General features: G+C 48.5%; 1 protein-coding gene across 3 annotated transcripts; it reads right to left on the reverse strand.

Moving 5' to 3' along the window:
* Nucleotides 1-6,540: 6,540 nt before the first annotated feature.
* Nucleotides 6,541-21,664, reverse strand: LOC122380071 (E3 ubiquitin-protein ligase CHIP-like). 3 transcript variants are annotated; one of them, XM_043362864.1, is made up of 7 exons: nt 21,321-21,664; nt 17,369-17,532; nt 16,940-17,144; nt 16,477-16,604; nt 9,550-9,738; nt 9,044-9,160; nt 6,541-8,677 (listed from the first exon to the last, which is right to left on the reverse strand). In XM_043362864.1, exons 2-7 carry the CDS (start codon nt 17,507-17,509, stop codon nt 8,552-8,554), a joined length of 906 nt encoding a protein of 301 aa, XP_043218799.1. In that variant the 5' UTR covers nt 17,510-17,532; nt 21,321-21,664; the 3' UTR covers nt 6,541-8,551. The 3 variants fall into 3 exon arrangements, with proteins under 3 accessions (XP_043218799.1, XP_043218800.1, XP_043218801.1); XM_043362865.1 differs by lacking the exon at nt 21,321-21,664 and adding an exon at nt 21,225-21,241; XM_043362866.1 differs by lacking the exon at nt 21,321-21,664 and adding an exon at nt 17,831-17,889.
* Nucleotides 21,665-21,669: the final 5 nt, after the last annotated feature.

Below are 21,669 nucleotides of genomic sequence, written 5' to 3' on the forward strand. Positions count from 1 at the left end.
AATTGAACAACATGCCGTGCACTTTATGTCAAAACCCTCAAACGGCTAATTGCGCGTAGCTATAGGTAGGTATAGGTACCTGCCTGACCACGGGCGACATCAAAACTGCAGCGTCGCACAGGAAGGTAGCACTGTAGTGCTACTCTTCTGTGCAGCGTTAAAGTCTCCAAGTCAAGCCATTGCGATGCAGTCTCTCGGCGTTAGTTTTGTGTGCAGCCTTGCAGTCTCCAGACAGCGCACGGAGTACGGACGAGAGAGTACAATCTGGCTGACCCAATGCCGATCGATTGGGCTTGAAATACATCTGGCAGGGGATGTTAGAGCTGCTTGTGCGTGACGAATGTCCATGTGTCTTCATTATTATATATCACAATTATCTATCAAAGTAGCAGTTAATTATTGGTTACATCAGTCAGCTAATTAGCATATAGCTACTTGGTGTGATGCACAATCGCTCAACGTCCGACAGGTGAAGAGAATGAACATTGAACACGAAAAAATAAAGATAGGGTGAATAGGTCAAAAACGCCCCCATTAAGCGCGAAACCTGCTGACACTCAACCCAACACAGATTACTCAAACCTTTGGGCACCATCATGTAGCTCATTCTTTTTACTACGCTTTGAGACCAAGAAAAGACACCTGCGTGTGGTATTTAACCCCCCCAAAAAGGTTTTCGCATACCCTTACAAAAGGGCGTTTTGCCCCACACCCTGGGTAATACGCCCACACCCATGTGCAAATCGCCCCCACCCCATCCAGCAACAGAACATGATGAACATGGCAGAACTTGACGTCATTCTGACGTCATTTGTGGTCAACCTATCATAGCCTTTGGAATAAAATTTTGTTGCAATGTGTAAAATGGATGCCCGGAGAAGTCCTGAAAGTTTGGTGACGATATCTGCAGTCGTTTAGGATATATCAGCAAAAAAGGACAGGGAGAGGTCTTTTCGGCACCCACCTACAAGGCGCTACCCTGCACTCTCACCACCGTGCAAAACGCCCCCCTTTCAGAAAACTGGGGGCGTCTTGCCCCATGCATCGAGTAGGCGTCTTTCCCCATCCGCTCCATTTCCGGTCAACAGAATATTGACAAAAAACGCGCCACTAACGCCGCAGCATAATAAATTCAACCGAATGACAATAAAACGCAGTTTTTAGTGATGTGCACAATAGCAAGTTTTGTGATATAAAGAGGGCATCAAAATATTAGGAATCTTCTGTAAAAACAACAAAAACAACACCCAAAACCAACATCAGCACCTACCCACGCTGCTCCTCAAGACGCAGAACCGGAATAGAGACCTACGTAAACAAGCAGCTGACTGTTCTGAAAGACAGGATAAAACACCTACATATATGTATCCGTCGATAAGAAATACGATTTTTTTAGGGGAGGCGTTTAACCCAGGGCCGGGGTGCGTTTTCCCCACAGTGACCCTACCGTTGAAAAAGACTCAAGTTTGGTGACTCGGGATGGTGAGCATGGTTTGCAAACGGTTATCGACCAGGCTAATCACACAGGTCATAAATTAGCATAATTCAACATCAGACCGGCTCCAATGACTACCGCTATTTTCCTTATTGTCACTGTGCAGTGTGCATTGCCAGACAGGTGTTTGCGAATGCGATCCCAAGCCTTATGCCTGACACTAGACTGGTGAGCGCGGTTAGGTTCACCGCCCGCGACCGCGCCGTGACGTGACGTGTGCCGTGACCACCGCACGTGACGCGGCGTGACGCACTTCCGGCGTGCACACTCCGAGTGGTTCTGTGAGGTACGTGACGCGCCCATGAGCGTGGCAGAGGCGCAAAGTAACGGAGCAGGGGGGGGGGGGGGGGACCACGCCCTGAGGTGGTAAAGTGCAACGTACCGTTCCAGAGACATAGGTAACTATGATATCATAAAGTCTTTCTTTTGATGGAATCAAAAGTAATATAAAGTTTAATGTTAGGCATGACACGACATTCATGTATTAAATTCAGACCGGTTTCGAATCACAAGATTCATCTTCAGTGACAAAACTCTTTTCAAATTGATACAGGACACATATTCAAACACACTTTTGATCATAAAATATATCGCACACGCACATGCAATAGTTCGAGTTCAGCTTCGAATTAGAAAACTGCCTAATGCATTTAAAAGTACAATGACGTACACAACGAAACAGCTACATAAAAGTACACAGTTAAGCAGTGATACGTAGTGGATACGCCGAGGACATGTCGTTGATTTGCGGCCTCAGACGATGAATATACAACGATTTCAGAATTCTTAAATCAGGGAATGTACTGCTTCTACTCAAAATTTGAAAGTCGTCTATCCCTAGTGATGATTGACATGACAAGGCATGGTCTCTGATGGATGATGCTGAGGGAGATGACAGTAGTTGACCTGTACGATGTGACTTGCCTAAGTGCTGAGCTACTCTGGTGTACAAGCGTTGGTAAGTGGAGCCAACGTATGACGCCTGGCATGAGGCGCAACTATATTTGTAAACCACACCAGAGATGCTCGACTTGGGCAGTCTATCCTTGTAGCGAAACATAGATCCTATGGTTAATCTGTTACGCAATACTATTTTTGGGTTCAAATATGGGTAAAACTTGCTGAGAACTTCTAGAACTTCTTTTTGCATTTTAATGGACTGTTCCCCAAAGTATGGGAGCACTAAGTATTTCTCGAGTTTGTTGACAGTGACAGAGCTTTTTATTTCCTCAAAGCGCTTCTTCAGGAAGTCGCCGACAGTTCGTTCTACAAATTGTTTTGGAAAACCATTGTTGCAGAAAAAGGACGTTAAAAACTTTACTTCACTGTCGAAGAGTAGGTAGTTTGAACTTATTTTGAAGGCACGGTAAATCGCTGAATTCACTATGGCTCTCTTCACAATCATGGGGATGAAGCTAAAGAAACTGGTCGCGAGGCCAGTGAAAGACTGCTTTCTGTACACTGATGTCTCAAATCTGGACCCTACGCGTTTCACTTGAACGTCTAAGAACGATAAACTGTTATTAGCTTCCGTTTCTTTTGTGAACCTCATATTTGGGTGCTGAAGATTAAGGTAAGTGAGAAACTGAAGATGAATCTTGTGATTCGAAACCGGTCTGAATTTAATACATGAATGTCGTGTCATGCCTAACATAGGTAACTAATTCCGTATCACGCATCTTGTCGAAAGCACTTTCTGCAATAATGAAAGCAAGGGCTACCTTACCTAAATATAATTCTAGTTGACGTGAGCTCAGATCTGTGACGTCATTACATTAGTGTGCTGACACTGAGGTGACATTGGTACCAATATTTATTGAACAAACACACCATTTTTCAATATACGATCATTAACGGAATACAGTTGTAAAAAAGCTTTGTCACTGTGCTACGCATCCTTTTGGGGAGCCATCCAGCTAATGGTGGATCCCAAGTCAGAGAAACCGTCCGTAACCACACGTTCCGCTACCTGCAGCTGTGTTCCTGTAGTTCCCGCTCCATCGCTTTCGCACGCTGTCTGACAGAGTTCTGCGTTCTGTAGGTAATCTGTATGAATGGTGCCTTACAGCAAAAGAGAACGACAGAGACACGAGCGAGCAGGAAGACCATTCGTCACGGTTAAATGTTTGTGGGAAATTGTTATAACGGGACCAGCAAGTAATCTTCTGAGACGATGACTTCGCACAATAAAGAGGTGTTTCTTATCTAGGCCTGAAAGAAGTAAGACGGAAGAGAAGAGAAGATGATAAAATGAGAAATGGAGGAGGAGGACAGGGGATAAAGTAGGTAAGTAAAAAGGAACAGAAAAGAGACAGAAAGGTCGTGGGCAGCGGATGGTCGGGTTATGCGTACGATCCGTAGGACCGGACCGGTAAGGACGTGCCATGGTGCGATCTCCGTGGTCGTCTAGCGGCCACTCACCCGCCATTACCACCCCGTAGCGCCGCGGGGCCGCGGACACCACTCACGGCACCGCCGCAGGGCACAGACGGGCCGAGTGCGTAGCCGGCCGTCGGTCACCACTGCGTGCACAGGAGGGTGCACAAGCCGACTCTGCACAGAGCATGGCGTAGCGTGCAATGTGCATGGCGTGAATGGAAGACCGTCCCCGGGGCGGAGATGGTTCTTGGATTTTCTAATGGCGGAGGAAGGGTCCTCAGAGCAGCGCGGCCCCAGGCTAAAGATGAACTCCGAAAGGCCTCGGAAAGGATATCAAACTCAAATTAGGCCCTAGGCTGGACATGAATCCACGACAGACCGGCCGAGTTAGGAATGCAGACTGGCTCTAACTGGATTTTTTTTTTAGAAAGAATCGCACTTCGCATGGGCATTGTGGATTTCGCAGGAACGCTAATAGGACGTAATTGTCCCTGCTCGCATTGTGGACACTGGACGCTGCGTCTGAAAGGCTGCCGAATGTACGTAATGCTCGAATGTACAAAAGTAGTGAGTTTGACCCGTATCTCTCCCCGTATTGCACTTCATGGTGCGCTGTGCGCACTGCGCAGTGTACCGACTACCTCCGTCTCTGTCTCTGCTCCTCCCAGGCCGCGGAACCGACTGCCCTCGGGCTACGATGGCCAATGACCCCAGCGGTGGCCGGTCGTGCGGAGCGCTGGACACACCGCGCGCCGTAATTGACGCCGTGCGCTGGGAACGCCGCCGGCGGGGGTCGACGGACTGACTGTGCGGCACCGGCACGGGCGCCGTACCGACCGGCCGGCCGACCGGGGTCCGTTACTGCTGCCGACTTCGGCGCACCGGCGGCGGGTGGGAGCTGGCTTCTGGCGGTAGCTGGGAAGGGAGCTGACTTCTGACGGTAGCTGGGAAGGGAGCTGACTTCTGACGGTAGCTGGTAAGGGAGCTGACTTCTGACGGTAGCTGGTAAGGGAGCTGGCTTCTGACGGTAGCTGGGAAGGGAGCTGGCTTCTGACGGTAGCTGGGAAGGGAGCTGGCTTCTGACGGTAGCTGGGAAGGAAGCTGGCTTCTGACGGTAGCTGGGAAGGGAGCTGGCTTCTGACGGCGGCTAGCATGAAGCTGGCTTCTGGTGGCGGCTGGTATGGAGCTGATTTCTGACTGTGTATTGGGTTGCAGCTGGCTACTCTAAGCAATGTAGGCTAGGATAGGAGCTGGCTTTTGGCGGCTGCTACCGGCTACTGAGGCCGGAGCTGGAGCTGGAGTTGGAGCTGCTGGAGATGAAGCTGGGCAGCTGGATTTGAGATTGGTACGGCTAGAGATCCAGCCTCCAGCCCCAGTCCTATGACTGCGGCTGACTCGGGATTTGGAGACGGGACGGAGGCTATCAGTATCAGTTGAAGGAGGAATTGGGACTGGAGACGGGGCTTTGGCGACAGGGAGGGCTGGGGCGAGAGCTAGTGCATAACGAGACCCGCGGTTGGGACTGGAGCCGTGTTGAGAGTTGTCTATCGTTGACAGCTGCGAATAGAGTTGGCTACTTAGACTGCGATGGTCACCAGAAATGGATCTGAAACTGGAAGAGACCCAACTTAACTCTCGCACTCATAGCGGGGGGATGTCGAATTGTGACCCCCTCCTCGGTTTTTCACGAATAACTCGCGCAAAAAGCAACCGATCGCACCGAAACTTTCAGTACCGTCGAGTTAATCTAGTTCGCGATACGGCGTTAGTTAGCGACATTATCCGTGCGCTCCCAGTCTTTTTGTGGTTGTAAACGTTCATGATGTAAAATCATGTTTGCCTCATGCATTTTGGTGGCTGCCGAGGTCAAGTGAGGGTCAGGGCAAGGTCACTGAACTTAGATGACCCCCGTGCGCTTTTTAGCTTTACATGTAACTAGGGTAGTTCTTGGAACTGATTTCGAATTCAGCACCCATTTGAACATTCATAGGCACGTCGCACCCTAAACCACTAATAGACAAACAATGAGAAATAGTTTTGATGCCTATGTAGTATGTCACGAAGCTGTCAGTGGTGGTTGACACCTATCATGGATAGCCGCCAGGACACCCACTGGTTGACCTGACCTGACCTGACCCCACCAGCCCCAAATGCATGAACAGTCAGCTTTGATCAGAAATAACGTGAAATTCGTAATCAGGACCCCCGAAAACCTTCAAAACAACCTCACTTTACGAAGTTCTAGCTGGTCCCAATTTTTCCCGAGTTTTGGAACATTGACCTGACCTGGAAGGTCAACCAATGACCTAGGAACTCAAAGTTGGGCACCATCGGCTTCCTCTCGTCACGGGCAGCACGCTCGTTTTTCCCTGCAAAGCTCTATCTGGATCAAAGCCGAACGGCAAGAAGGGGGGGGGGGGTGGAGTCCAACGAACGGACCCCCTCCCCATACGTTAGCGGCTTGCAAAACGGGCGAGGGCTAAAATCATGCCTACCACCCGAGCACCGGAGTCGTTTTTGATAGATAGCTTCGGCGAAATGGTCACAGAACAGCGAAAAAATGTCATGGTGGTTTCGTCTCGAACACCGTCATATCGTATAAATATAACTTGCGCATACGATTCAGCTGGTATAAATTGCCATTATGTGTTCACCACACACAGATCTTCGTATGATGATGATATAGTTTATTTCAGCCATATTCGACAATGAGCATCCGTTCGGTAAACCCAACTGCACCTGGCAGTAAGACAAGACCCAATCGCAATAAGCACCTTTCCAACATATTCACTGACACATCATACACAATCTCGCCTTGCATCTTACCTATCCGTAGCGCGTCATACACTGCCTTGCCATACATACAGCCAAAGCTGTTTGCCCATCCAGACTGCTTCAAAGGCTCGCTGTGATGTAAGCAGCGCAGCGCCCCAAAGTCACAAAGGCGGACGTTTCTCATCACGGCTGATCCCAGATTGCCCCAAAATTTGGGTTTATGGGACACCAGCACTAACGTGGCCATAGGCAGTTCCCAAATCACACAGCTGACTAGACGGACCGCTAATAGCGCCACCTCACGGCCGATACCAAATCACCGACCTCTGCCGGTCGGACTTGGGCGAGCACCGCGCTACACTCGCTCCAACGCATCAAACAGCCATTACAGGCGCTCGCAGGCGCCCAACATTCACAACCGTTTAATCAGAACATACAAAGTAGTCATCGCACTGCGACACGGTTCAACCAGCGGTCCATGGCAGACGAGACTCAATCATTGGGATCAGCGCAAAGTAATCAATCGGTTCATGATCCTACCCAGCGGTAAGCAGTTCCAGCGACACCAGCGTTTTCTCCATTGCTGTACAAACACAAAATTACAACGGTTTGAATGAGAATATACATGAGGTGAACTCAATGAGACTAAACGAGTTCTCAGCGACATACGGACGACCATGCACTGCACCTGCTACAGAATACAGAGCAACGCAAGGTCCCCTGCTCAGAGTCTTAGCGTACCGAACGGACAAGATCAGCACCAGCCAATGGAATCTCGGTTTTATCCAGCGCAGCATAAACAGCCAAACCTAAACGTGTGTAAATCAACTGTGTGCGTAACGCAAGACGTGATTGGACTGGAACACAAAGCACGGATTCGTCCGCCTTCCAGAAAAACGCCAATAACCTAAACATGCAGCAGGCGACCATTACGTTGCAAGCCCCAGGCAGAATCGAGTGAAACATTTCCAGGCCACAATCAAATGATTGATATTGCGTCTGACTCCTAGCAGTGACTCCTCAAAATCAAAGGAACGAAGTAAACGGCCAACGGCCACCATCCTTTCTATGGCCTGTCATCGTTGTCATGTCCTTGTTTATACACTGACATTCGAGTCTCCAGCACTTGAACAGAACACAACATCGGGTAGCGCCTCGATAGCCACCTCCCTTGGAACGACTCAACACAAGGAGCTCTGGCGTGATGAACATTAGCAGCGCGCTAGCGATCAGCGCCCGCCACGATACTGGAAACCGCCGAGTATCAAACCACTGGCGGAGGTTATGCCTATTTCAAAACGACTCTCTCGAGACGACCCTTCGAGAGAACCGGCTGGAAACGTATTGCTTATCAAGCTCCACGGCGAACATATTTCCCATTGTCCGCACACCTGAGGCAGTCTGATGAATCGGCTCTGTACACAAGCTTCGCCCTGTGATCACGGTCTTCCAGAGGCCGCCACCAACCGGGTAAGAAGTCACGCTGGTGACAATACCGCAGTGACCAGCACTGGCGTCAGGCAGCTAGCGACGGAATCAACCAATGCCCCGGTCGTATTGCATACCACTCTGCACATCTGATTCTGTCTTCAAGAAAGGTTCGCCTTGCGACTTGTCAGTTGGGAGGCATGTCCAGTGTCTCGCTGACAACCCGAACACATCACTGTGTCCATGAGCCAAACGACGCGAATCTCTCCGTCCACGGCGACACGCGGCACCATCAAAGTCACGATGGCAGATACAAGTTCCTGCAGGTACCAAGCCACCACCGCCGCACTAATGCACTCGCCCATGGCGTTTTAACGTCAAAACAGCGCACAGCGGGACATTTCGTCAGCCAGTGACTTACTGTGGTTCGGACGCGACATCGTTTCAGTAGGTAAGTCCGGTGGGCGCAGCGCTTCAGAAATCGTGCACCCACTCGTTCTCTTGAACGAAAGTGTCCACCACTTCCTTCATGGCCAGGTTGGGGATCAGCTGGTCGACGGTAAGCTCAGCCCGCGTGACGGGGTCGAAGTGGCCGACCCGCTGTGGAGAGGTGAATCGGTCAGAGGGTTTGGTGCAACACGTATGATCAGTAGGGACAATTGGAGACGGAAATGGTTGCGATCTGGTGAATAATAGGAAGCCAGGAATAAGCATTACGGAAATCTATTACGCGGAAACAAATAGAACCATGACCATTAATTTTTCGGACTCAAACTTCCGTGAAAACTCTAGCTCAATAGTCGAAGCGCCCGTGCTTTGTCTTCTTACGGCATTCATAATAAAACATATTTTGTACAAGACGACTGAAATTAAACACAATCTCTCAAGAACCCGGGCTTCACGTTGCCCTCCCAGCTACCAAGTCCTTCCCCAATCAGCTGCAGCCAGCCGAAGCGGCCCACCTACCGAGAGGTGCTCCTGGATGTCCTTCCTGTCGTAGGTGATGCCTGACGGTGTGATGACCGGGTCCCGCAGAATCTCGAAACTGATCTTACCGCACAGATAGTCGGGTACGTCTCGCTTCTGTCCGAACACAAAGACAGTCCACTATTAAATGTACAGAACGACTGTGAGTCGCACAGCACACACGCACTGCGATATATCGGTAGGGTTACGTTTTTCCGTTATACATGACAGGAGACAAGGATGTTGGCTGGTTTCGATTCGGTTCATCACACCATAAAAGTATTTTTGTACTTATCGTAACACATGTTTGACGACATAAACATTTGTCAGTTTATCATCTTCGTTCGTTTTATCTCGTGCTGACTTATTCATACCTATGCAGTGTCCAATAGTACAACTATCATCTCTCTTCCTCGGAATTCCCTGCCACCATTCCATAACTGTCCTCCCTCCCTCCCTCTCCCACCGTCCTGTGACCTCCATCCACCCCCCCCCTCTCTACTCACCCGTCGGTTATCGTCCACTTTAGCGAAGAGCTGGTTGAGCTGGGCGATGCGTTCGTCACAGCGCTCCTCGATCTGCCTGACGCGGGACTCCACCTCACTGTCAGCACTGTCTCCGGCCGCCGCGTGCTGAGAGAGGAGGGTGTCCACCTGACGATCCTTGTCCTCGATCAACAGCCGGTTCAGGTGACTCTGAAATAGAGAAGGGCTAGTTAGGACTGGGTTAGGGCAGATCCATTGGGCATCCAAAGAGGCAATTAGGGCTGGGTTAACACAGAAACAGTGCAGAGTCAAAGAGGCAGTTAGAGTCGGGTTTATATAGAGCCAGTGGGCAGTCAAGATGCGGGCCAAGCTGTTGATGTGGGTTAGAACCTAGAGAAGCTGGTTACGGTGTCAGCACGTACACCGGGTTACGGCGCTGATATGCTTGGACGATAACGCTACAATGCCATAGCGATAACGCTAGAGTAGTTAGACGGGCTTGAAGCGCATGACAAGAGACATTTGATAAGCAAGACCACCAAACATTCGTCATCGGCCTAGAACATGCAAAAGATTAGATAACACCCTACGGCATCCGTAAATAACACCGCTGGCATTGATAGCTTTGCATATTGATAGATAACGAATTGACGCACTTGCAAATTCACAATGGCAGCGGTATCAGGGGAGAATGCGGGACACTACTCTCTACAACAATGCAATCGCGCAAAGGATGGACTAGATACGTGTATTTTCAGTGAGCCCGGTAGATCGCCGCCCAATCGATTCCTCCCCTCCCCAACTGTCCAAGCTCGGGTGATGGCAAGTCTCCAGTCTCGGCAGAACGTGACCTACTGCCCGGCACGGTCTGCCCATTAACTGTACTGCCCTGTTTTCAGGCGTCTATCGATTGGTACGGCCAGAGAGCTGCAAGCTTCAAACCACAGCAGGTTCGACGAGAAGCATACGAGAACGAGGTTGTCTGCGCAATAATTTACCGATATGATATCGCATCTTGATTGTAGCCTTATACGAGATTCTCCTAGTGGTATTATGTTCTCCTAAAATACATTTCTTCTGAACTTTCTCCAATCCTCCCTACACGGGAAGCGATTATGGTTCGACCCAACAGATGCGAAATGTGAACAAGCTACCGAACACGGACGTAATAAATTGTGCTGTTATCAGGGTTGTGCTCGACTCAACAAAATTTGCTGACTCGACTCATCATTCAAGTTCAGAGAGCCCTGACTCAACTCTGACTCAAACAAGGAGCTGATTTTTTCCATTGACTCGACTCATGACTCAAGCGGCTCAATGAAAATATGAGTTGACTCAAACTTGACTCAAATTTTTTGTTGAGTCAAGTGAGTTGACTCAAAATTGACTCAGATAAAAAAGTTGTTGAGCGGGGGGGGGGGGGGCAGGTGAAAAAAAAATCCGGCAGCAGGGTCAGGGCTAAGTTGTTAAGCGGGTGGTATAGGGTAGTGTGGGGTAATTTGAACATATTTTTACGTCTTCTCCGTTCTACCAAATTCCAGTTCAACCCTGGATGAAGAAAAACTGCTTCAGTAGCGCAAGTGTCACTTGCTTTCACCATGCAAGCCTCATTTTTGGACGAGCCGAGCATACCTTGAATAGCATAGCCTCACTTATCCACCAAGTCACGGTGTGTTCAAATTGCCCCACCGTGGGGTAATTTGAACATACTGCCTTTACCTGTCATAAAAACGATAGTCTCGCCAGCACCGATGTTGTTTGACCCATAAACAAATAGGCAGAACAATTCTAAACATACCTTCACTTGAAAAATCAACACAACAGCAAAAATAACAGTTGCAGAGTATCAATATCTGCACGCTGCACACCGGTCAGTTGACAGAATTCGCCCCTCTTCAATTAACAGAACGTCTATCATTTTTGTTCGATAAAAACTCTCCCAACCGTACTACATCTGTTAAAGTGGTGCCAATCGAAACCTGGACATTTGGAGTTCTGATTTTGTCCAATGTCCAATTCGGAATTGGTTGGACAAAGGTAGCAGCCTGGACAACATTGGACGATGGCTTGCTACACTTCAGCGCTTTTTATAAAGTAATCGTGCATAGCATTGATTGGCGAATGGAAAGCTTGTTAAGCTCTCAATATAATGAACACTTTTCGGCTGGTAAAATTACATGATGGCAATATAAATGACGGTTTTGAGTGTTGATATATATAGTCTGTTTTTTTAGCAGCTGCCGGTCGTTTAAAGCGCCTGTCTGATAAGTGCGCGAGGAGCGAAAGCAAAAATGCTATGGAAATCCTGCAAATCCTGAAACTTTGCACATCCGTAACTTTTCTTCGACATGAACTAAAAAGAAGGAAAAGATGTCTTTTTCGAAGCTAAAATGTTCCCCAATCGATCGCCAGACCAAGGAGGTGATTTTCAATGTTTTTGAATTTTGTTCAAAAGAGAAAAGTAACATGGCCTTAACAGGAGAACCATGCGGTTCATATTGTTTGGTTCACCCAAATAAAGTGTATGAGAGAGTGAATCTGATGACTGGTGTTTCCGAGCGGACAGTTCGCAACATCATGAAAGAAAAGGAAGTCGGCGAGTTCAAGTCTCCTATGAAGTCAGCCCCACGGACGGGAGTCGTTCAGAAAATCGACGATTTCGACGTGTGTGCCATAAAACGAGCCATACACAGCATGTACGAAAAGGGTGAGCGAGTTACCCTAAACTCGATCCTGATGAAGGTGACAAGTGAGCTGGACTTAACCTTCAGTCGCAGCTCCCTGCGCAAGATCCTCCTCCAGAACGGCTTCCGCTACAGGAAGGTAAACTACAGGAAGCTGCTGATGGAGCGCCCGTACGTGCGGGCTGCAAGAGCCCGCTACCTCAGAGAAATGCGCAGGATCCGCAATACTGAGCCCGACCGAGCAGTCATCTATCTCGATGAAACGTGGTTCAGTCAGTTTGATTTTGATCAAAAAGGCTGGCTGGATGATCGCGAGTTTTGTGGCAGAAGAAGTGTTGTTGGCAAAGGCAAGCGTCTGATCATTGTCCATGCTGGATCCAGAGATGGATTTGTCGGTGATGCCTTGCTTACCACCTGGACCGACGGCAAGAGCACCGACTACCACGACTCGATGAATGCGCAACATTTCGAGGAATGGTTCTCCAGCCTACTCCAGAACATCCCGGCTAACAGCGTTATCGTCATGGACAACGCCAGCTACCACAGCCGGATTAACCCGCGCGGGGCTGGGGTCTCCAGCCGAACGCGCGGGGCTGGGGGGGGGGGGGTAAATTTTACCCCCCCCTGTTATCTCCCGAACTAATGGTCCGATTTGGAAAATTCAAACGCCAATCGAAAGCTCTCATCACGAACTACTAAAAACATGTACTTAATTTAAAGTTTGAGGTCAAGGTCAAGGTCAGGTCAAGGGTACAAATTGCAAGTTTCTACAGTATCGGCCTTGCACCGTAGTTGCCGAAGAATGGAGTCATGGACTGAGACTGATCGCCCAAAACGTGTTCTTAGGCTACCAAGACAATATTCGTTGCATACAATATCATTCAGAGGTCAAGGTCAAGGTCAGGTCAGGTCAGGTCAGGTCACCAAAAAACAAAATATAGAAAAGGGCATGTGCGACACATGTTTTATGGGTCATTTTACTCATAGAATTCAATAGGCACACTCAATAAGTGATATGGACCACCTCTGGATGAATTTCAGGTCGAGGTCAGGTCAAGGTCAGGTCAAGTGAGGTCAAATTTTGAAGTTGGTTGTTAAGGCCTAAAAAGGTGTCTATCTGATGCAGTTTTTCACGGCGAATCGAATGGTGCTATTTTTGTTTCCGTACGAGGTCTAGAACTTCCAAAAAAGTCATTTTTCCAAATTTTTGTGTGTCGTGACGTCATAAAATTTTGAATAACTCCCACATTTTTGAACCGATTCTTCTAAAATTTGGTATGTAGGTGCACATAGACCACTTCTCTGACATATATTCCGGTTTTTTTCGATAGACTCAAAATGTTGGATTTTATAATGATTTTCCCGAAAAAATCAGTTTTTTGAAAAAAATTAGCCCAAAATCCAAAATTTTCAAAAAACCGAGATAGCCATTTGATAGACAAAGTAAAATTACGTATAACCTTTTTTGTTACGTCTTGATTCCTTTAAAAATGAAGATGTTAGCGGCGTTTGAACTTTTGCCGTTTTTGAGGCGAAAATGGCGAACATGACGTCACTAAAACGTCAATTTCTCAAAAATTTTCCGACGGATTTCGCTCAAATTTTCAGGGAACGTGTCAAATTGATGTAAGAAAAGGTACTGAAAGTTTGGCGGCGCTGCGCGCCGCCGTTTTTGAGATATCGCAAAAATTCGCGAGGGGGGGTAAAATTTACCCCCCCCCAGCCCCGCGCGGGTTAAAAACAAGACCCCGACGACCAGTAACAAGAAAGGGGAGATCCAGGCATGGCTGGAAGAAAATGGCATTTCATATGCCGACGACATGCTCAAAGTGGAGCTTCTGGAGCTGGTTCACAAGCACGCTCCCCCAAAAACGTACTATGTGGATGAACTGGCAAAAGAAAAAGGACACACAGTGGTCAGGCTGGCACCCTACAGTTGCGACCTGAACCCGATCGAAATGATATGGGCTCAACTGAAAACGTATGTGAGACAACGCAACAGAAGCGGAAGCATGGGAGCCATCAAGCTGCTTGTGGAAGAGGCGGTGGCCCACATCCCACCCTCGGCATGGGCTAAGTGCTGCGATCACGTGGAAGTGCTCGAAGAGCGCTACTGGCAGCACGAGAACGTGGCCGAAGAGGTGGAGCGCGTCGTCGTTACCCTGGGAAGCAGTGATAGTGAAGACGAAGACACAGAAGACGAGTAGAAGACGAGAGGAGCTGTGCTGGGCTGACTCGCTATACGGTGATGACTGATGATGATCGCATGATTATGATTTGCGATTATGCACGAGGCAGGCGTGAACAGCTGGATGCAGACTGCACTGGGATGACCTTCAGAATATATGGTTTACTTTTTGCTCTTTCGTTTGACCTTTGATTTGACAAAATTTGACCTTTGATGACCTCTGGTGACCTGACCTTTGACCTGACCTAAAAATGACTGATGTGTTTTCTTCATTATTTCTTTTGCTCTTTCGAATAACGCTTACTGCGAGTCGCTACTTGGCCCAGGAGCTGATTTAGACGGGGGTGGGTTCAGACACCCCCGGCCCGGCGCGGAAGTCGCCGAGTACCGGCCCGGCGCTGTTTAAAATACAAACGACGCCCGGACATTTGAGCACTTTTGCATTTCATATAGGTATGATGCAATCTACATATAAAGAACAGTGATAAGGCGGTATACACAAGCTGGTTTCATTCCTAAATTATTCACTTTCTCAATCTCCTGCCTCCTGCTATCGCTGGCACCATGGCACGACTTTTGTACCATCTTCGCTGACACAAAGAGGCCACCTGGCCAGGGAACGTTGCCCTCCTCTCAACCCCTCTCTCCTCTTTTTATTATAGTGTACAAACTGATAGCGCAAGAACGGTGATGACAATTCTCAAGAAGGGTTGTGACGCGTAAAAGACAAATCCGCAGCTTATTCCACCAGCCTAAGTGAAAGTCAGCACAATTCTGAATGCTGGAGCCTGAGTGTGCAGAACATGGCAAGTTCAGTACGACAGCTGGATCGACACGGATCGATACTGGATTGATACGCTCCATTCGAGCCGCCATAAAAGGAGCCGATAGAAAGTGTCTCGTATTTCTGTTTTCGCAGTCTCAAAAGCACGCGCAGTTGCAATTTAGGCACTTAAAACGACCGGCAGCTGCTAAAAAAACAGACGCATAATTTTCGGACATATTTGGACAAATAGTTGACTTTAACATTTTTGGACGGAAAATCAACAAAAATGCCGGACATTAGACGGATATTAGAAGTAAATTTTCTAAAACTGGCATCACTTATCTGCTACTGCCTTGGGTCGAAAATATTGGCAAAAAAAAAAAAACTGGGAGCGTTGTTTTTTTCGGAGCTATTCCTGTCTTCATTGAAATTCTCACACTATGTTCAAATTACCCCACGCTAAAAGTTATTTTGCCATTTTAAAAAACAGGGTTAAAAAGCAAATTTCTTGGATTGAAGGCACTGATTAGGTCATTATACAACAAAAGCCGTTGCGTATTAGGCGCAAGCAATGCAAGATTTTGCGCTGCAATGAAGTTGCAATGACGTGTTGATAGGCGTTTTTCCTTGCGAAATTGATTTTTTACACTGTGCGTCAACATCTTCATTCCCTGAAACTGTAAACCCCGTTCATATGATAGCCCTTTTAATTGCGATAATTTCTCTCATTGGTCTTATTTTCATGCCACTTATGGATTTTCTGTTATTTTCTGTTATTCACACTATGTTCAAATCGCCCCACATGTTCAAATTACCCCACCCTACCCTATATATTGTTTCTGGAAAGTTGAGACAGCTGACTCATGTCCCTAAATGTTTGACTCAACTCAATGTCAAAAATTATTTTACTGACTCAACTCTGACTCAACTCAACACTTAAATATTTTTGTCCGATTCAACTCTGACTCAACTCAACAGCTCAACATTTTATCCGACTCGACTCAAATCTGACTCATTTGAGTCAGAGTTGAGTCAAATTTCTGACTCGACTAATGAGTCAAGCACAACCCTGGCTGTTATTAAATCATTTTTCTCAGAAAGACGTTATTAATGGTAGCCTCATATAAAGGTCTATTGGAACAAAAATACAAGCATGCATTTCATCTTAGGCTTCGTCCAATTAACAATCCCATCGTGCCACACGTTCAAAATAGGTTTACGATAATTCGTCAGCGTAAGCCACAATCGGTATTAGGAGGGCAGCACCAGCCATTAATGCACTCGTTTCCGACTGTATCCGCTGTACCCACCTGCAGTTCGATCTCCTCCGTTATCCGTCGCTCCTCCTGCGTGCTCCAGCGCTTCTTCCGTACCAGTCGCAGCTGGCCAGCGATGTCGTCCCCGAAATACTGCATCTGCTCCCGCGCCAGGTCGTGGGCTGATGACAGCGGGTCAGGGTGGGTCACAGCACGAACGATGGATTTTGGCTGACATAGACATTGTAATTGGTCCCCGGCACAGGACCTACCAGATGATAGGATAATCATGAATAGCCACTATGGAACAAATATCGTAAAACTTGTGATACACGATTTATAAGCCAGTAACACAAAACTCCCGTTACTTATTTAAGCCAGCACAGGCACTGTCACTAGCCGGCAGGCACTGTCTCCGCCAACACTGTTGTCTCGTGGCAGCTCCGCCCCTCCAGCGACCCCTCTCCCCAGTCATTCTCCCCAGAGCACCAGCCACCCGTGCCACACGCCAACCAACCTCTCTGCAAATGTTTGATGGACTCGTCGTACAAGTTCAGCTCGAACAGTGCCTGTCCCAGGAAGAAGTGGCCCTTGACATTGCTGGGGTCCATCGAAGGGTCAAGAGCGCGTCGGCAGTCGGCGCACGCGAGCTCCCACTTCTGTAGCTTCAGGTAGCACAGCGCACGGTTCGTGAAGTAGTGCGGCACATTGGGGTTCTTGATCTGGGAATACGAGACAGAGGGCACGAGACAGTGGTAAGATTGTGCTGAAATGTAATAGGTACCAGTTACAGCTGGCAGATTCGTCATTTGTTCATAGAATGTTGCTTAATGTTTATACTACGCTATTATTTACTTTTCTATCAGTTGGCAGTTGCGTGATCATTTAATAGTGATGCTATTCTTATTATTACAATATGGGTTTATTTATACAATTAAATACTTACAATTGCTTTACTGTAGCATGCCACAGCATCATTGAACATCCTTGAAGCAAACAGTGCATTGCCCATTTCTTTGAGCTGCTGGGCATTCATCTTGGACTCATCTCCAGGCATGGGCTTCTTGGCTGACTTGGGTCTCTCCATGGCTGCTCAGCATCTAATTCCACCTGCGAAGCACATAGCCCCTTATAAAAAATGAACGGCAAAATATGGATCAATTATCTCATGCATGCATTTTCGGCGTCACTCGTTTGCTCATTAACTGTGTCGTACAAATCTGATAGGGAAATCATTGGCAGCAGAATTGACTACTTGATCAGCTTGATGCACATCTCGCCCTACCACCGAGCGACAACGCCAAACCATCATATGAGCGGAGGCCGGAGCGCATCTCGTTTACTAATGCTGCATAATGCAACAACCTCAGCTTCTTTCGATGCAACTTATTAGCTGCATCAAACATACCCGATAAATCGTTCTCAATGCCTCATTTGACTGCTTGAAGCGGCGGAGCAGTTGTCCTCAAGCCCTCCCATCAGCAGTGCGCATCTCGAGTTCCTCCCATCAGCCGTGCCCATCCCTCTCACCCAATAATCTGGTCTCAGCCGGGGCGCCCAGCACACAGATGCGCCGGACGCTGGTGACGACACTGTGGTCACTCGCCCGGGCAGAGCGATTTGTGTTGTAACAGTGTGAGCTTGTCATCAATAACAGCCTCGAAACGTATATGGGGCGTTGGACCCCCTTACCGTTTCGCCACGGATCAAGCTAGAGCTTCGCGGAAAAAACGAGCGTGTTGCCCGCGACGAGGGGAAGCCGATGATAACCAATTTAATGGTCCTAGGTCATTGGTTGACTTTCCAGGTCAGGTCAATGACCCAAAGGTCGAGAAAATCGGGACCTGTCGAAACGTCGTAAAGTGTGGCTGCTACCGGGTTTCTCAGGGTGCTGATCACGAATATCATTTTAGTTTTGATCACCGATGATGTCTTCATGCTTTTAGGCCAGGTCGGGTCAGGTCAGGTTAGGTCAACCAGTAGGGGTTTTGTCGGGTTTTCGTAGTAGGTGTCAACCTCCTCTGACAGCTTCGTAACATATTACGAAGGCACCAAAACTACTTTGTTAAAGGGACACTCCCACCTTAACATTAGTTTTGAGTTGAGATAGCCAAATTGGTGGCCATGGCCTGCAAATACCGGTTTGGGCACTCACAACATCGACAAATGCTTTAATTCGGAGATATGGAATTTCAAACTTGCAGTTTTCGGATTCTAAGGGGCTAGTGCATTGGTATGCCCCCTTAGAATTTGTGACGTCAGCGGAGATCTAACGATTTTTAAATCTTTTACTAAAACGTTTGGTAGCACGCGGTGGTATATGCTGCTTTGCGCGCAACAAATGCCGCACTTTCAAATAAAGTCGCTAGGAACAGCGGAGATCCCAAAAAGTAAACAAAAGTAAAAGTCTAATATCTTGAAAACCGGTGAATATTTTTCGATGAAATTTGGTAGATATTCGTTTTCGCTCTTTCTGAACCGAGCGACATCACTTTCGTGCCAATTCATTAACTTTTTTGAAGGTGGGAGGGTCCCTTTAATGTTCAAATGGTTACTAAATTCGAATTCAGCTCCAAAAACCGGCTTAAAAACATGTAAAATTCGAGAAAGTGAACCGACGTCATCAAAGGTCAATGACCTGACCTGACCTTCAGGTGACCTTGACACCCACCCTAATGCATGGGAGCGACATCATATCCCATGTTAGAACGCTTGAATCCACGAAAAGGTTGCAAACGCGCGGCTAATGCGAGCCGACATACGCCGAATCGCGATTCCGGCCAAACAGTCTCGAAAAGTAGGTCATATGTCAAAGGTCATTAGGATCAGGGTTGTGAAATTTAAAGAGAGGTGTAAAATTGATTAACGCGAGGGCGCTGCAAGTTTCTCCGCGATCAGCCGCTTTTTACGCGAGTTATTCGCGAAAAACCGAGGGGGGGGGGTCCGTCCGACCCCCCCCCCCCCCCTATACGGGCGAGGGTTAAGACACGGAATAGCCACGGTGTGCTATGGAGTTGTCTTGTCTGCCTCCGTCAATACAACCAGACAGAGCGTTCCGGGGCCTTGGACGCTCTCCCATGTTTGAGCGTCTGAATAAGTTCTTTATTTCCATGGAAACCCAACACCTCAATATGCTTAGTGCACTGTAGCATCGTGCCGTGAAACAAGGCCGGAGCTGGAAATTCCGGGGCCACAAAAATCGGTGGAGCGGCGTTTTCGAGGCTGGCGGGAGCCAGCGAGGGCTGGGCAGCGGAGCAGCACGTCTTACGGCACATCAGCCTCTTCTCGGCACACGGCGCAGAGCGCTGCGGGGCACCGCTTGTCTGGGCACTGCTGGAACGCCACGGAATGGAGGCAGCCGATTCGGTGCACGTACTGGAGCGAGCGGCCCCAGTGGCCCACCCTTATCTGGTGCACCGAAGCGGCATCCTCTCGGTCCTCTCCGGGGATAGGGAGCGGCGGCGTGCTCCCGAGAAGTGGCTTTAATAGTGACTCGGACCAGTTGCCGCGCCATTGATGCGAGGCCGCACAATGAACCGCCTTGGTCAGCGTTTGAAGGCAGGGCGGACGCGCTCCACATTCCCCTCAATACCGCAGTGGGCAGGAGCCAGGAACCCACTGCAGTACTACTTAACGACGCTTGGTGATGTTCAACAAGGTCTTCCATACCTATTTCCACGCCGAGGGTTGAGGCCTCACCTGGGCGTCCGCTCCTCCGCTGAGTAAACTCGGGGCGGTTCGTCAGTACGAGCACGCGATGACCGGGGCGGGGACGTACCTATCGTCCCGAAACCTCTCCCGAAGTCCAGAGCCGCCCGCAGGGGGAATCTGCTGCTAGATTGACCAGCGTGCCCGGTGCCGACCAAGTTCGGCCACAGGGTTTAGGGTTTTCGCCAAAAATTATGCGGCCGCCCTGCGCCGTAAAATTCAGCTGCCGCCACGCGCTGAATTCGGCGCATGCGAAGCTACACCGGACGTGCGCTGAAATTTTCGGTGCAATCCCGCCACTACGCCAGACATATTCGGCATAACGTGTTTTTCCAGTCTGGTTTGAAGCAGCGGAGCGGTAATCTTTTAGCCCTCACATCGGCCCTGCACTCCTCGAATCCCTCACATCAGCCATGCTCATCCCTCTCAGTCTAGGTACCGCCAGCACCTCGCGGCTTACAGAGCCGAGCGCTGCGTTTCATGTTGTAACAATGCAAACTTCCAAGCGTCCCACATGATTGATGGGAGCACCAGCACTGGCATAGTCCATTCCGACTACTGCACACTCATTAAGACCCAAGGGGATACAGAATTATGTGTTGACGCCCCAACAATGTTTTCTTTTCGATTTTCCTCATTAATCTGGTCTGATCTGTCATGTCCGTCACTAAGCCAATTCCGTACCGCATTACACTAAATCAGCATCGCATCAAGCCAGATCCGCACCACACCGCACCAAATCCGTACCAGTCGAGCAAGCCCGCACCAATGAGATCCGTCAAAATTGCCATACTTGCAGCCTGGTCCCCTGAGGGAGTCAGGGACGCCGGTGAAAACAGGGCGCCGGAGGGCATTTTAGTCACGTGATATTTGGAACTTCTCCCCTCCGGGGGCCTTCTACATGGTAAACGTCACGTGTAAATTTCACGAACCTTGTTCAAATCGCCCCAGGCGCCCTGTTTTCACCGTCGTCCCTCCTGAGCCCTCCCTATGTGGCAGCAATTAAGAACTGTAAGCCCCTCGGTGTTAGGTTTTTGAGCTGTGTGATTCTGGATCGGTGTTCGGTTGGGATAATCACAGGAATAAGTAACTACAGGTTAATTGTTGTCATATTTTTTGGTGGAGCTCGTATGCCTATTATGAAGCAGCTGCGACATTTGTCGCGCAGACGGAAAGATGTTTCTACTCACCACACTCTCGAGGTCAGATGAGTTGTAACAGCGAATAAACGTTTGCCACTCAAATATAATAAAATGCAATCAACCATCCAATGCGCATTACACTCTCACGCGTCCCGCTCCCTCCTTCCCATCCTGCAACAATCAAAACAACTCATCACGCAACCATCAAGGACGCAGTTGAAGCCTTGGTTGAAGCTATAATCAGTTATTCTGACGCCAGCGGAGAAAAATGACGTCATGAGATTTCATTCGAGATTTTTATGTGTTGTTTGCACTGGTTTGACTCAATATTCCTGTTAAAACCAAGATTCCTACAGATTGTTTGAACACATTGGTTTGAACAAAACAACTGTACTCG

Source organism: Amphibalanus amphitrite, unplaced genomic scaffold, assembly GCF_019059575.1.
Source record: "Amphibalanus amphitrite isolate SeventyFive unplaced genomic scaffold, NRLGWU_Aamphi_draft 000090F_arrow, whole genome shotgun sequence".
Taxonomy (NCBI): Eukaryota; Metazoa; Arthropoda; class Thecostraca; order Balanomorpha; family Balanidae; genus Amphibalanus; species Amphibalanus amphitrite.

Coding starts and splice junctions, on each gene's coding strand:
- LOC122380071 (XM_043362864.1), bottom strand. CDS start 17,509: ATGGAGAGACCCAAGTCAGCCAAGAAGCCCATGCCTGGAGATGAGTCC. Junction 9,161..9,549: donor AAGTGGACGATAACCGACGG/GTGAGTAGAGAG, acceptor GTGTTCGGACAG/AAGCGAGACGTACCCGACTA. Junction 8,678..9,043: donor ACATCCAGGAGCACCTCTCG/GTAGGTGGGCCG, acceptor ACCTCTCCACAG/CGGGTCGGCCACTTCGACCC.